General features: G+C 27.3%; 1 protein-coding gene across 1 annotated transcript; it reads right to left on the bottom strand.

The window, feature by feature from the left end:
- Positions 1 to 1,293: 1,293 nt before the first annotated feature.
- Positions 1,294 to 2,853, bottom strand: LOC114196027 (guanosine deaminase-like). Its single transcript, XM_028086518.2, has 5 exons — positions 2,678 to 2,853; positions 2,307 to 2,366; positions 2,020 to 2,210; positions 1,762 to 1,866; positions 1,294 to 1,641 (listed from the first exon to the last, which is right to left on the bottom strand). Exons 1-5 carry the CDS (start codon positions 2,703 to 2,705, stop codon positions 1,453 to 1,455), a joined length of 573 nt encoding a protein of 190 aa, XP_027942319.1. The 5' UTR covers positions 2,706 to 2,853; the 3' UTR covers positions 1,294 to 1,452.
- Between the last annotated feature and the right edge of the window lie 11,784 nt (positions 2,854 to 14,637).

Raw genomic sequence — 14,637 nt, 5'->3', positions numbered from 1 at the left:
AAAAAAAAAACACATGCTAGCACATCCGAAGAAACAAAAGCAACTTACCACAAGAAAAAAAATTACTCACTGGAAGTCGACATCCGTTAAATTTTATTTCTGGATGTCGACTTCCGTAATTGCAAAAAATTAACTTTTTTAAAGACCGGAAGTCCACTTCCGTAACACTCGAAAAAAAACTTCACTTTCGTTTTACACATACACTTCCAGATGTTCACTTCCAAAAGTTGGAATTTTTTCATTTGTGTTCCGGAAATCAACTTCTGTATATGGAAAAAAAAAACTTCACTTCCGCATAAGTCCACTTGTCTTCCGGATGTCAACTTTCGTAAATGGTTGGATGAAAAATGACTTCCGTAACATGGGTAAAACATTAAAATATAAACTTATCAAATATAAATTTATCTTGTAATGCATAGCTTTTTTTCTGAGAAGAAATGAAGCAAAGTGGTGAAATACCAGTGAATCCTGAACTGCAAAATTCACACTTCAGCCAACAACGGAAGTTCTTCTTCTTTTGCAATGGAAGTGGAAGTGGAAGTGAAAGTGAAAGTGAAAGAAGAGGGGGTGCAAGGGTACATATACAAACACTATTGTCAATTAATTCAGGAAACCAACTACTTCTGCCACTTCATAATTGTTTAATTATTATGTCTACCTAATTAATTATTTATTTATTTATTTAATTTTTCAAAGACATAAATGAAAGAGCATGAATCTATGAATCTTTGGAAGTGCAGAAAAAATATTGGGGTGCAGCAAGAAACCCCCATCCGATAGACTTTAAGGTAACTTTTGGAACACCTAATCCAAAAAGTATAAAAAATACATTATACAATTTGAAATACCTATTCGGGGTATATTTTTTATGCATTATGGATTTGGTGTTTTGAAAGGTATATTTTAGATCTGAAAATAATTCTAGAATATCCAATCTGGATAAATTAAAAAGAAAAAAAAAAAAAAAGAGGTGCAGGGTTTTTATCATCTTTTTAATGAGAGGTAATTTGGGAATTATAGATTTTTTAACGGTGCAAGGGGAAGAAAGGGGTGCAGGAAGAAAAGCCCCGGATCTTGAAGGATGAAAGGCCTATTCTAAAAATAGTTCATGGACACAAATTATAAATTAGATTCTGTAAACAGTTATTGACAATGGGTGAATCAATTAATATAACTTGAACATGTGTGACACAAATATTATATATTCGCATTAGCAAATTATAACTTGAATGTTAAAGTTAAAGTTTGATTGGGATCGAATTATTTATTTAGCCCCCAATAACAAACAAGGTATATTCTGCTGCAAATTTTCTTTAACATCTCATAATTATTTTATTTACAATGATCGGAAGGATTTAACATGAGAATGACATGATATAGGAGAAAGTGAGAAGTTTATTTTGATTGGCATATGATAGAATTAGTGGTTGATGATATTATTAGGATTTGAGACTAATACATTCTGAATTTTTCCTTTGTTTTCTGAAAAACTTCTTCAGCAATGTTAGCCTCTTTGCCATCAGCCCTTTTAATTTCAAGCTGTGCTTTCTGATAGAATCCAGTTCCTCTCAATGCATCAGAAATGAAGTCATCAAACCCAATCGCAATTGCTGCTTCTGCCTTTGCTCCATAAACCAATCTCTACATTCATAAACTCACCATTCATTTCTACACTCTTAAACTACTTTAATTAAATTATTGTAAGATTAACGAAAGAAACAGAGCATTTGAAAAACTTAGGAAAAACAGAGCATTTCTAACCTTAACTCGTGAAAGGTGAATTGCTCCAAAGCACATTGGGCAAGGCTCACATGAAGCATATATTTCACAGTCTGAAAGTTCTATCTGGTTTAGCTTCTCACAGGCCTGCAAAAGGAAAACATAAAGATGAAACAAGAAACATAATAAAATCGTTGTTGATCACCATGTATTCGATGTATTGTCATGAAAATTATTTGGTAAAAAACTGTTGAATCTGGAAACATTTAATAGGAATGAAGTTTGAGTGTTTTATATAACCTTTCTTATTGCAGTGACTTCTGCATGAGCAGTGGGATCTGTGTTCCTGAGCACCATGTTGTGGCAACTAGCAACTACTTCATCGTTGCGAACTATAATTGCACCAAAGGGACCACCATCTTCGCACTCTACCCCTTTATATGCTTCTTCAACAGCAATTCTTAAAAATTTGTAATCTCTGCTCTGAATAGCTATTTAACCAATGCAACAACGAAAACTGATTATTAAGATGCAACACAGATCATAAATTCAGAGAGAAGATTTAAGAAACCCAGTGTATCAATTACCTTCCTGATGGCCAGCAAATGCAGAAGCTACCGAAACTGTTCCACCCTTGGTTTGAACCACTGCCATGATCGACAAAGCAAAAGAGTTATGAGAATGCTGAAAGGAAAAAACTTAACATTCACTGTTAATTTGTAAGGATTCGATGATTTGGGAGGTCAAAAATTCAATAGAGGACAAATATTGTAACCGGAAGGAACCAAAAATGTGTTGGGATTAAAATTATGAGTAAATGAGAGACAATAAACATGGCCAAAGCCATACACAAAAGCTAACATTCTTAAAAAGAAATTGGTCGAGAAAAGTAAAATCAGAAACCACTTGGGAAGAGTTGAAAATGGCAAATTTCTGAACCCCAAGAAAAGGCACATACCGTTAACTTCTTCCATGACTTCTTTCATGTTGAACAGGGTACTACGTTAGTTATGTGAAACTATTTGTGTGAACTCCGATGAATAATCAAAGACTTTGTTGGGGTATTTATAGTCTGTACATGGATGAAGAAGATGAAGAATCCAGGTGGATGATGACAATGAAAGAGAAAATGGGTTCCACAATAAGAAAAAAAATTTGCGACACTATCATTTTACAACTTGTATAAAAATAAAATAATTTGACACCATCATGCCAATTTATATAAAGATAAAATAATTTTAATAAAAATTAATTTTTATATTTAAAAAAAAATTATGAAAAATAATATCAAATGATGATAAAATCAAAAGAATGGTATCAAAAATATTAGTGTCCCCACAATAAATGGAGAATGTGGTTCCCTCTACACATGTCACTAATATAAAATTTTACTTAGTCTCGTTAAATTATCCAATCATATTCATATAATATACACTCTCTATCACTCTGAGTTAAGTTACTCATCTTATTTTATAATGCCATAACTTAAATAAAGTCATAATATGAATACATAATCAAGTTTTCCGGTTCACACATAGAGTTACCACGAGATAGAATAAAATAATAATCAAGATTACGCCAGCTTAAGAATATGGGATAATTTTTTAATGTTTTTATCTTTAGTTCGAATTTATGAAATTATTAAGGATGTTTATTAAACCATGAATGAGTTGACAATTTTTAATGAGTAGTAATGAATTTGTTTAAAATAATGTTTAGAACGTACGGTAACAGCATTTCTCGTATTTATATTATACACGAGTATGATGTTTAATAAAGTAAAGAACAAACGGTAATCTGACGGTGTCGTGCAGAAAATAATTAGATGCGAAATTATAGATGCAGCCACATGGGACACAAAAATAAAAGAAGAAAGTCTTTTCACACTTACATGTATGTTTAGGGAAGGAAAATGACAAAATTAGAAAAAAAAATATAGATTCCCAATGTGTAAAGAACAAAAATATTTAAGATTAAAGTTTTTTTCTCTGTTTTTTTTTTTTAATTATGTAACTGTATTTTAAATGATTTTAGTTTGGTACATCTTTTAACAATAAATTAATATAGTTATTTTGTTAATTTTATAGTGATAATATTGTTAAATTGTTATTTATTGGTTGTGTTATGTGACTATAAGATAAATGAATTTATCAACGGGTATTTTTTTTTTTATAATTATCAAAATTTATTGGTACAACAAAATTATCAATAGCTATCGATAGTAAAAAAATTGTGGGTAATTATTTATCGTTAAATATTTGTTTTTTCCTTTTTCTCTTCTCTTCCTCCCTTATTTTTCCTCTTCTTTCTTTTTTCTTCTTTTTCTTTCTTTTCATCTTCTTTTCCTCTTTCATTTGTTCTCCTTCCTCCTTTTTACTCAATTTCGTTGTCAAGTGTTAATATACAAGTAGATAATTTTACTATAACGTTTAGTCTTTTAGTGTCTATTGAGTCATTATTTGGTGGAAGCTTCTAGTGACTATTCAATTATGTAATAAGAAGTAATATTTGTGTGTCTTCCTTATTAATGTAAACGTGATTCTATAAATATGATCTTGTAAGTAGAAAGCTAATTAGGAGTTGAACATTTAAGTTGTATTTTGAGTTAAAATTTGAGAAGTTTAACTCCATAACTTTAGTTTAAGTTGAAAAAAAAAACAAAAATTATAATGAAATGAAATATAAAATGATAATAAAAAAAAGTGCTGAAACAAAACAAAATGGACAATAATATTTTGACTATTAAATTTTAATAACTTTTTTTTATAACATGAGGTGTTATCTTCTAAATAGTTTTGAAATATTAAGAATGAAAAAAAAATAAAAAATTATTTAAAAGATGACACCTAAAATTATAAGAAAAAATTGTCAAAATTTAATAATAAAAAAAATTATTTTTCAAACAAAATGGATAAAGATTTGAAAAGGTGTGAAGGAGATGATAAGTGATGAAAATGTGTAGAAAAATGATTAGTTATGGGAGAGCATGTGGTAGAGATCTGGTGACTCACACCAACGTAGATTCCCATCGTTCCTATCCTATGACGTTACAATTTTTGATAAGTTATCGACTATATCATTTTCTCACCAATTTTTTAATTTCCGTAACTCCCAATATTTTAAATGGGCTGCTACTAATGTAACTTCTTTAGTATACGTTATACCAACATACAATAACTAGTTTAGGTTAACAGATAATAAATCCATTAATACAGAAACTACATCCTGTACCATAATTCTAGTACCATACACATGAGTATGCATGATTGGAGTGATTAAATTATTTACTCAATTTAATAATAAGAAAAGTTGGTATTAGGTGACAGACAGGGGATTATTTTTTTTTATTAAACTTAATCCAACATAATTATCTTTGATATTGGGTCGAGTTAGATTAATTGAGTTATAATTATTATTTTATTTTTAAAAATTTTAATTTTAAATTATTTTTTTATAATTGTTAAAATGGCTCAATTTACTACCTTAGTTTATTATAACTCGGTAAATAATTCACTCTTTGCTAATCATAAAAATATTACTTTGGACTGATTTAGTAAGTTAAATACGTTGATTGATTCACTTAATTTAAAAGTAAATAATTTTCTTTAGAAAATTAATTTTTGCTGTATTTTTTTTTAAATTACTCTTTAATTGTTGAAATTTTAAATTATCATATTTAAGCAAAATATGATTAAGTTATTATCCATCATTATTACAAAAATTAAAATAACATTAAAATCTTATCAAATAAACCCATAATAATTATATTAGTTTTAGTTTTACTATATAATGCATCTTTATTTGTAATAAAAAATTAAAATAATGATAGTAAAACCTATTTGTAGATAATTGTGTAATAGAGTGTTATTTTATATTTATAAAAGTGCAGTGTTATAACTTAAGTTGGGATTTTATCAAGTGTTCTATTTATTTGTTATTAATGTATATTTAATAAGCAAACTTTGACATTATTGTTTAAGATGTACAAGTTTTTATCGAATATGTGAATATTAGTGAGGGAGGCTTATTAATTAGAGTCCCTGAATGGATGAGTAATCCCAAAAATCTTTGACATAAAATATTATCGATCTTTGTTTTTTTACAGTGTTTTTCCTGTAGGGTTTTTTTATGAGGCATAAAGGAGGATTCAAGAACAAATGTACTTTTGAGATCAAACACAAGAAAATCTTAATAATTTGATCACAACACAATTTAATTATTGAATTATCGACCATCTTAATCGTATGATCATGATGCAAATCGTTGATCAAATTACGAGCAATCTTAATCGTTCGATCATACACTAATGCAAATATACAAATTAACTATGCATATAGACCGAGTTTATAAGAAAAAAACGTAATCTATGCTGATGCAATGAGATTTTTGAAATTAATGCCTTAGGCTATGTTTCACTAAAGGAATCGTAATCTATTCTGATGCATTAGCATTTTTGAAATTATTGTTAAAGTATATATTGTTCATTGAAAGAACTATAGCCTATATTGAGATTGCATCACTTTAAGCTAGCTCCGATTATACTTCTAGAAATATGATTATTTTCTTCATTTTTTATTTGTTCACAAAAGTCATTGTTGCCTCTTGCTACATAACCTATTATTTTCCTCCTCCGACATTTTTCTTCTTCATTTTGATTTGGAAACACCCACGTTGAGGTTCATGTTGGCCCCCTCTTTTTTCTTCTTCCTGGTTCGTTTTAAATCTCTAATGACTTATCTCTGTGCTCAACGTTGCAATGACCAACCGTAAAAAGAGAGGAACTTTTTCTTCCCTTATTTTGTTTGTTTTTGTTTGGAAGTAACAATGTTCAGGTTCATGTTGGTTTCCTCGCGTTTTCTTCTTCCTTTGTTCATTTTTAACCTCTAATGACTCATCTTTGTGCTCAACATTGTCATTGATGGGCCGTAATAGAAAAAAGCTTTTTCTTCCTTGTGTTTTCTTTGTTTTTATTTGAAAATAACAACCACGTTAAAGTTCATGCTAGTTTCCACTCATTTTCTTTTTTCTCTATTTATTTTTAACCTCTAACTGACTTTTTTATATGCTCAATGTTTCAATTACCAACCATTGAAACAAGGAGTCGTTTTTCATCTTTGACTGACCTACGTTGTGGTCTATTTCACTATAAATAAACTACAATTCTTTTCAAAATCGTATTAGAAATTATAAACTAATGTTATCAACCATAATCTAAAATATTTTAGACTATAGTTAATATTTAATCCAAGGTTATCAACCATAGTCTAAAATATTTGTTTTAGACTACAACCTTATATACTACAATTTGTTAATCGTAACCTAACGTCCAAAATAATCTTAGTATAATGCCTTCCCTATAAGTTGATAATTGAGTTATCGGTGATCATAATTATCCGATCACGATTTAATTCGATGATTAAATCTATAAGTGACAACATTAATTGTTCAATCTCGATACAATTTGATGACAAAAAATATGAAACATAAAGGCGATGTCTTTTATCCGATCACGATTTAATTTTATGATCGAATCCATAATCGACAACATTAATCATCCAATCTTGATAAAATTTAATGATTAAAATATAAATGGTAATGTCTATCATCCCATCATGATTTAATGATCGAATCCATAAAGAACGACATTGATTGTCTAATCTTAATACAATTTGATGATCAAAATATAAATGATAATTCCTATTATCTGATCATGATTTAAACAGCAACAAAATTAAAATTTAAACCGACATATTTATCACTTGAAACTGAAATATAAAGTTTTACTTTATCCCATTCCACTCACTATCACGTCTAGAATATAATTATTATAATAAATCATTTAATCTTGTTTTTATACTGATATATGTATTATATTTTGGTATTGGATTTTATTACGAGAGAAGATGATTCTATGTGTCCACACGATTATTCAAAAATTAATATAAATGGATTGTATGAAAATTTTATTTTTAATAATATATATACATATTTTTGTTGTAATTAATTTTATAAAAGTTCATTTATTATATATATATATATATATATATATATATATATATATATATATATGATTATCAATGTGAAAGAGATCTGCATAAAGATAGGAATATTCAATCTCAAACTGTCAATAAGCATTTTATAGAACTTCATTGGACTTAACTAGTGTGAATCAAATATAGAAATGGGTGCAAAGTTACACTATAGGAAAAGCTTTGTCTCCCACTACATATTTTGTCTTTGTTTTTTTTTAAGGAGAATCGTAACTTCTTACTTGATTTAATTAAAGGATTCATACGATGTTGGAAAAAAAGAAAATTATAAGTAAACATATAACCTTGAAAATAAAGCACTCTATTGCTTTTGTTTATTAGTAAATAATAGTCCAACATTATTCAGCACCTTACAGACGAAAAAGAAATATACTTAAAAAAATTTACTCTTGGTTTATATATACAAGCATTCAAAGAAAATTGGAAGTGTGTGTAAATAAATATCAAGTGGAATGTATATTAAATTTGTAGTGGTGATAAGGAAAAAATCACAGAAAATATAAATATCTTTTAGCACTGAGATGTTGATATATTGTTGGAACTATATTAGATTATATTCTTTCATATTTGAGTGGGGTTGATTTTAATAATTAAATGTTCATAACTTATTTTGTTACGTATGAAACGGAGGAGAATAATATAAGTGGATATAATCTACTCTTAGTGGAATGTGATCATGTATGATAAAGTAGAGATAATGTCATCTTAATGGAATTTAAGCCTAATATCAAAACATATTCCAAGACTTTCAATGTCACCTAGAGATGTTAAAATGGTTTCAGTCCGTGAGTCAACTCGGCTCACCACGGGTTTGAGCCGGGTTGGGTTTAGAAAAATTCATTTTTTTTATAAAGGTGGGTTGAACTCAACCCGGCTCACTTAACCCACGGGTTAAACAGGTTGAAGGTGAATTAGCCCACTTAACCCACCAACATTTTTTAAAAATTTTCTTTTATTTTTTTAATAATTATTTACTACTCCTATTATATATGTTCACGATTTCATATTTTTAAATGCTAGAATGTTGCTCAATAATATTTGAATAGTTTAAATGTTTAATTAATTTGATTGTCAAGTTATATATGTTAATACTTTAATCTTTAATTATAATCTTTATAGTAAATTACTCAAGTAACCGTCTTATAAACAATTTTTTCTAAATTAACATGAAAAAAATGTATAGTTTTTTATTTATATTTTGTTGAATAGCATGACAAAAAATTTGTAATATTAGTCATGCTTTCTTAGAATATATGGATACTTTCTTGGAAACAATTCTTCATATATTGGGGGTGAGCATGATCAAGACATTGATTATTAATTTTATTATGATTGTCATCTCATGGGTCACTTAAAAATTTATTATTAGCTCTTATGGTAAATTTTATACAAATATTTTAAAAAATAGAACAATTAGGATATTTAGGGTATATTTGCATAAATTTTTCATAAATATTTAGGAAACAAATTCAAATGAATTACTCTACAAAGTAAGATTAGTTTGTATATGCATAAGCTAATTTTGAAAGTTCTCTTACGTAACTTTTTATTTTTTAATTTATGTATAAACTAATTTTAGTTTATGAAAAAAAAAATATTTTTCTCAAATAATTTTTTGTGTGGAGACATTTTGTTTAAGGAAACTCTAATTTCATTAGGAAACTTTAAATTCATTTCTAAGTGTTGATTCACTTCAATTTATTTTTCACTCTAAACAAATGTAGTTGTATTTCTTTTGTTGTAATTAATATTAAAAAAGTTTCTTTTTATGTTTGACATTTAAATTTTTTGTCATACCTTATATAATATGGTTTATTCTTTTTTTACTCTCCTTTAAAATGTATTAACTAAGTTTGATGTTTTGTTGGACTTTCCCTTATAATCGTATATTAAATACGTGAGCAGCGGTTGGTTGATGTAGATGAAGTTAATATCTCTGAAGCTGGAACAAGACTTTAAAAATTAAGTAGTATTAATTCTATCAAGAGTGTTTCTAGATTATTGGGATGAATGTATCTAGACAACTCTCCATTGGGAAAAACTCTAAATAATTAGTATGTTTAGTTGTAATGATTTTGAATTATATATGTATTTCGGAAATTATCTCAAGTTAAAAATACTTATATTTGTTTAATGAAATTTTAAGGATTCTCCATTATCTTAAAATAGATTTTTGCTTTAAGACTTACATAGACATGGTTAGATTACCTAATCATGTATCATCATCTTTGAAGAACTTGAAAAAAGTTGTCATTTATTCAACCCCTCCCCATTTAGAAATCATCATTGATTCAATGTTAATTAATCTTCAAACTAAAACATGGTACATTGATTTATAATAGAACACTAAAATCTAATTGAGATGCTACAAACATGGAAATAAGATAGTAGAAGATGATGTATTAAAATATCTTTTACAAGTAAAAGTGCTGACGAACACACTTGAAAGCTAATAATGTGTTGATGGTAGTTTAAATAATGGGAGAAGCTTCGTCCCAGAAAAGAGTTACGGAGAAATAATTGACACAATGAAAACGATTTCATTAATTACGTATCAACAAGGGATTCTCATAATGGCACGCGTGCTTATTTTATTACCACACTGTTATTTTCCTAAAAAAAAAAAGAACTCACTAATATTATACTTTAATATAGAAGATTAACGGTTGTTGACGTATACATAATATAATTAATTCTTAAAATGTCATTAAGAATGCTCCAATTGACACTCAACTTGCACATATCGTATCTTATTCCAAATAATATAAGGAGGGAAGGTTTGTTAAAGAGTAGACACTTGATTAAATATTTGCTTAATAAGTTTTGATGACAAAAAAGTATATGAATTAATGTTCATTTAAATTTAATAAAAATGTTAAAAATGGCACCAAAATTGTTATAAAATACAAAAGAAAGTCATTATTATGCTAACATTTCATTTAATTTTGAGAGTATTTAACCGAATTCTTTGGATGAAAATTATACGCACAAAAATTTATGAGAAAACGTATGGTTATACTTTCTAGTTTAAAATACTCCCTTGATCTATTTTTTGTTCAAAAATCTCAAATAGATCTTAAGATTTTTTTTAATCTCAATTAGGTCTATATTTTTGAAAATATGTAACAATTATGTTCATTCCATTAGTAATTGTGTTCAAAATGTGCCACGTGTCAGCTCCTATTTTTTTGAATTTTTTTATTTTTTTTAATAACAAATATATGGATTCAGACAATGACTTGACACGTGTCACCTTACTGACTTAACACGTGGCACAATATTGACATGACACGTGACACAATATTGACGTGACACATGACATGAATAAATTTTAAAATAAATAAATAAAAATTCAAAAAAATGAGGAGCTGACATGTGACACATCCTTAACACTGTTAACATTATATTAACGAAATGAACCTAATTGTTACACATTTTCAAAAATATAGATTTAATTGAGACTAAAAAATATTTTAGGATTTATTTGAGATTTTTGAAAAAAAAAACGTGAATATGAAGTATTTAGATATATCTATTTAGAGGTGACGAAAACGAATCAAACCAAACAATTTTGGTCACTTTGTTGTTATTCTGTAAAAAAACGAAATGAGACAGATGAACTTTTCATAAAAAAAATATTGAAAATTCTAACATATTCCGTTAAAAGATGAACATGTGGTTGGTCCACCAATTTTTATATTAACTTTTTAATTATGTATATATACTAAAAGTACAATATAAATATTTTTTTAATTTTAATTGATTAATTAATGTCTTTAATAAAATAAATTTAAAGTAGTTATTATCTTTATATATTAAATTAGTAAATTATAATTAATAATTAAAACTTGTTCTATATGTATTTTTCAATAGCACATAAAAATTAATTTTTTAATTATTTATTATTTTGTTAAAATAAATTATTTAATAAGTCAACTCATCTTATTTATGGTCCACCAATTAGCAGGTTAAGCATAATAGACTAGAACAACATACCAGAATAAGTTGATAAATTGAAAATTTTAACCCAATTACAAAATTTTGTTAAATTAACGGGTCGACTCTTGAATCCATTTTCAACTTCTACACGTGTTAACATTTCTAATTTTTAAAATTGAAAAATATTTCCTCTGTATATTTTATAGGTGGAATTTGACACCATTGATTAAACAATTAAAAAATTTATTAAAGATAGTAGAGACAACATAAAAAAAAGAAAAAGTCATAGAAGATTATATTCCTACATATCTTAACAAAATAATCTTCTAACTTTTCAATCAAACACTAGATAACATTAGAACTTAAAACTTTGTTGCAACACTTCTACACTAGACCAACTTTTAGTGGATAACGTTTAATAATTAATAGTAATGCCACATAACAAATAAAAAGGGTATTGGTAATGAGTGCTCTTAAGATTTTGGTTACGAAATTAAACGAGAAAAATGTTGTTTCTTTCTATCAAAATTCATAGTAAAGAGTATGTTTAACAATCCCAATTAAAATAGTTTTACTAATTGTATTTCTTTAACTACTGTCAACCGATGTTCTAAGGTAGTATTGGCTAGCATTTGAAAAAAACAAATTAATTCATTCACCATAAGAAAAAAGCTAATTAATATTCCAAAAATAATGACTAAGGATAATTAAAAGAAATCTTTTTATTAAAATACATAAACAATACTCAAAAAAAAATCCCATATAATTTTCAGTAATTTTTTCTCATTACAACTTTTAAACGGGTAAACTTAACATAATTCAATATCTATAAAATTTAGAGCTGTCAAAACGGGTAATTCGACCTGATCTGGCTCGACTCACCATGAGTTGATTACTTAGTGAGTCAATTCAACACGGATCATTAATTAGCGAGCCAACAAAATTTCAATTCGACCCAGCCCACCGCGGGTTTGTAGGTTAAACGGGTTAGTTCACGAACTCACTTAATTAAAAAATACAATTTATTTATTTATTTAGTTTTTTTGAGTCAAAACTATATTATAATTCTAATTAAAATCACAAAAATACAAATTATCTATGTGTTGGCTAAAAAAAAAACAATCTAACATGACCAAAATACAAAGTCCAACTTAACAACAACAAAAAAACTTGTGTGACTCTTTATTTGCGGGTTGGTGAGCCAGATTTTAGGTAAGTCGGATAAAAAATCAACTCGTATTAAAATTTGTAAAAATTTTCAACCAAACCCGACCCAATTAGCTCGTAGATTCCAAGCCATTTTAATGACTCTAATAAAAATAACTATTTCAAAGAGAATAAAAGGAGGTTGACGCAATTACAACTCATATATTTAAACAATCTAACATGACCAAAATACAAAGTCCAACTTAACAACAACAAAAAAACTTGTGTGACTCTTTATTTGCGGGTTGGTGAGCCAGATTTTAGGTAAGTCGGATAAAAAATCAACTCGTATTAAAATTTGTAAAAAAATTTCAATCAAACCCGACCCAATTAGCTCGTAGATTCCAAGCCATTTTAATGACTCTAATAAAAATAACCATTTCAAAGAGAATAAAAGGAGGTTGACGCAATTACAACTCATATATTTAAAACTTAATCAAAGTTATTGGACATGTAAAACCTATCATAACATAAAAGGTCTTTTATTATATAAGAATGGTAATAATGGTGAGTTGCTGATTCACTCTTCCATCATTTTACCAAAATATTAAAATAAAAAATATCTAAAAAACACTTTCTTATTTAATTAACAGCGTAATTTCCCCAACTCTTTGTGAACTTTTACCGAAGAAAGTCCAATATTTGTGACAACTTGCATCGTCACCCATTTTATCTCATGCTTCTTCATCTTTCTTTAACTTTCATTGAATCCGAATCAGCTTCTTCATCCTTATCTCCATGGAAATTTCCACACACTTTCACATTCATCATATTCTACTATCTAATATTTCAAGTGCTTTCTCTAACGTGTCTATCTCATCTACAACTTCAACAAAAATTATTAATGTCCCCTCTTTCTTCCTTCTCAAAATATCCACCATTTCCATCCAAATCTTAGAGACCCCACAAATTATGTAAGCCCCATAATTATTTAATATTCAAATCAACATATTATATATTTTCAAACAAAGTTGTTGGTTATAGTGATTTGATTCTTAAGTCTCTTAATTATTCAATATATTTTTATTTCCCATTTCAATTGTTAGGTTACTTGAAAAGAAAAGAACAAATACTAATATGTGAGTTTTTTATACGTTTTCATTTCATGTAATACTCTAATTTGTACTTAACTTATTAAAGTATTGTTTTTTCTTACAAATAGAGTAATTTGATAAAAAATAAATAAAAATAGCCGAATGTGAAATAGAAACCCTAGATATTATACATCATAGATAACAACAGAATATTAAAATGATTAATTTAGTACTTCGAATTGGAAAACTTTATCATATTTACTTCTTAAACAACAGAAAGTTAAAAAAAATTCAGCTGTTAAGTTTTTAGTTATTTATTAAGCTTCATTTAATTAAATTTTAGAATCTAGAAAGATGCTAAATGATTTTTAAAATTTAAACTAAAATACTGACTAAAAAAACTGTATATTTTTGAAGAGATTAATTCGTAGTCACATAAAAAAAAGGATGAGAAGAGAATTTTTGTGGGTAGAATTAATGGGAAAATATTTGTTGACGACAAAAACGTTCTACTAATGAATAAGTGTCTTGAATTGTTTTAGAAACCTAATCCGGATGGACGCGGCGGCAGATTAAGAATTTTTGTTGTCGAATGAGAGTGTTCAATGATTGAGATAAAGTTTTCAACTTTATGATAATTTAGGTTACAAATGCACATATGTGGGTCTTCTTATACCCTCACAAACCCT

Source organism: Vigna unguiculata, chromosome 9 (assembly GCF_037176805.1).
Source record: "Vigna unguiculata cultivar grain cowpea cultivar isolate G323 ecotype 2 chromosome 9, ASM3717680v1, whole genome shotgun sequence".
Classification (NCBI taxonomy): Eukaryota; Viridiplantae; Streptophyta; class Magnoliopsida; order Fabales; family Fabaceae; genus Vigna; species Vigna unguiculata.
Note: the sequence above shows the minus strand (reverse complement) of the source record. Positions and strands in the feature narration are given on the sequence as shown.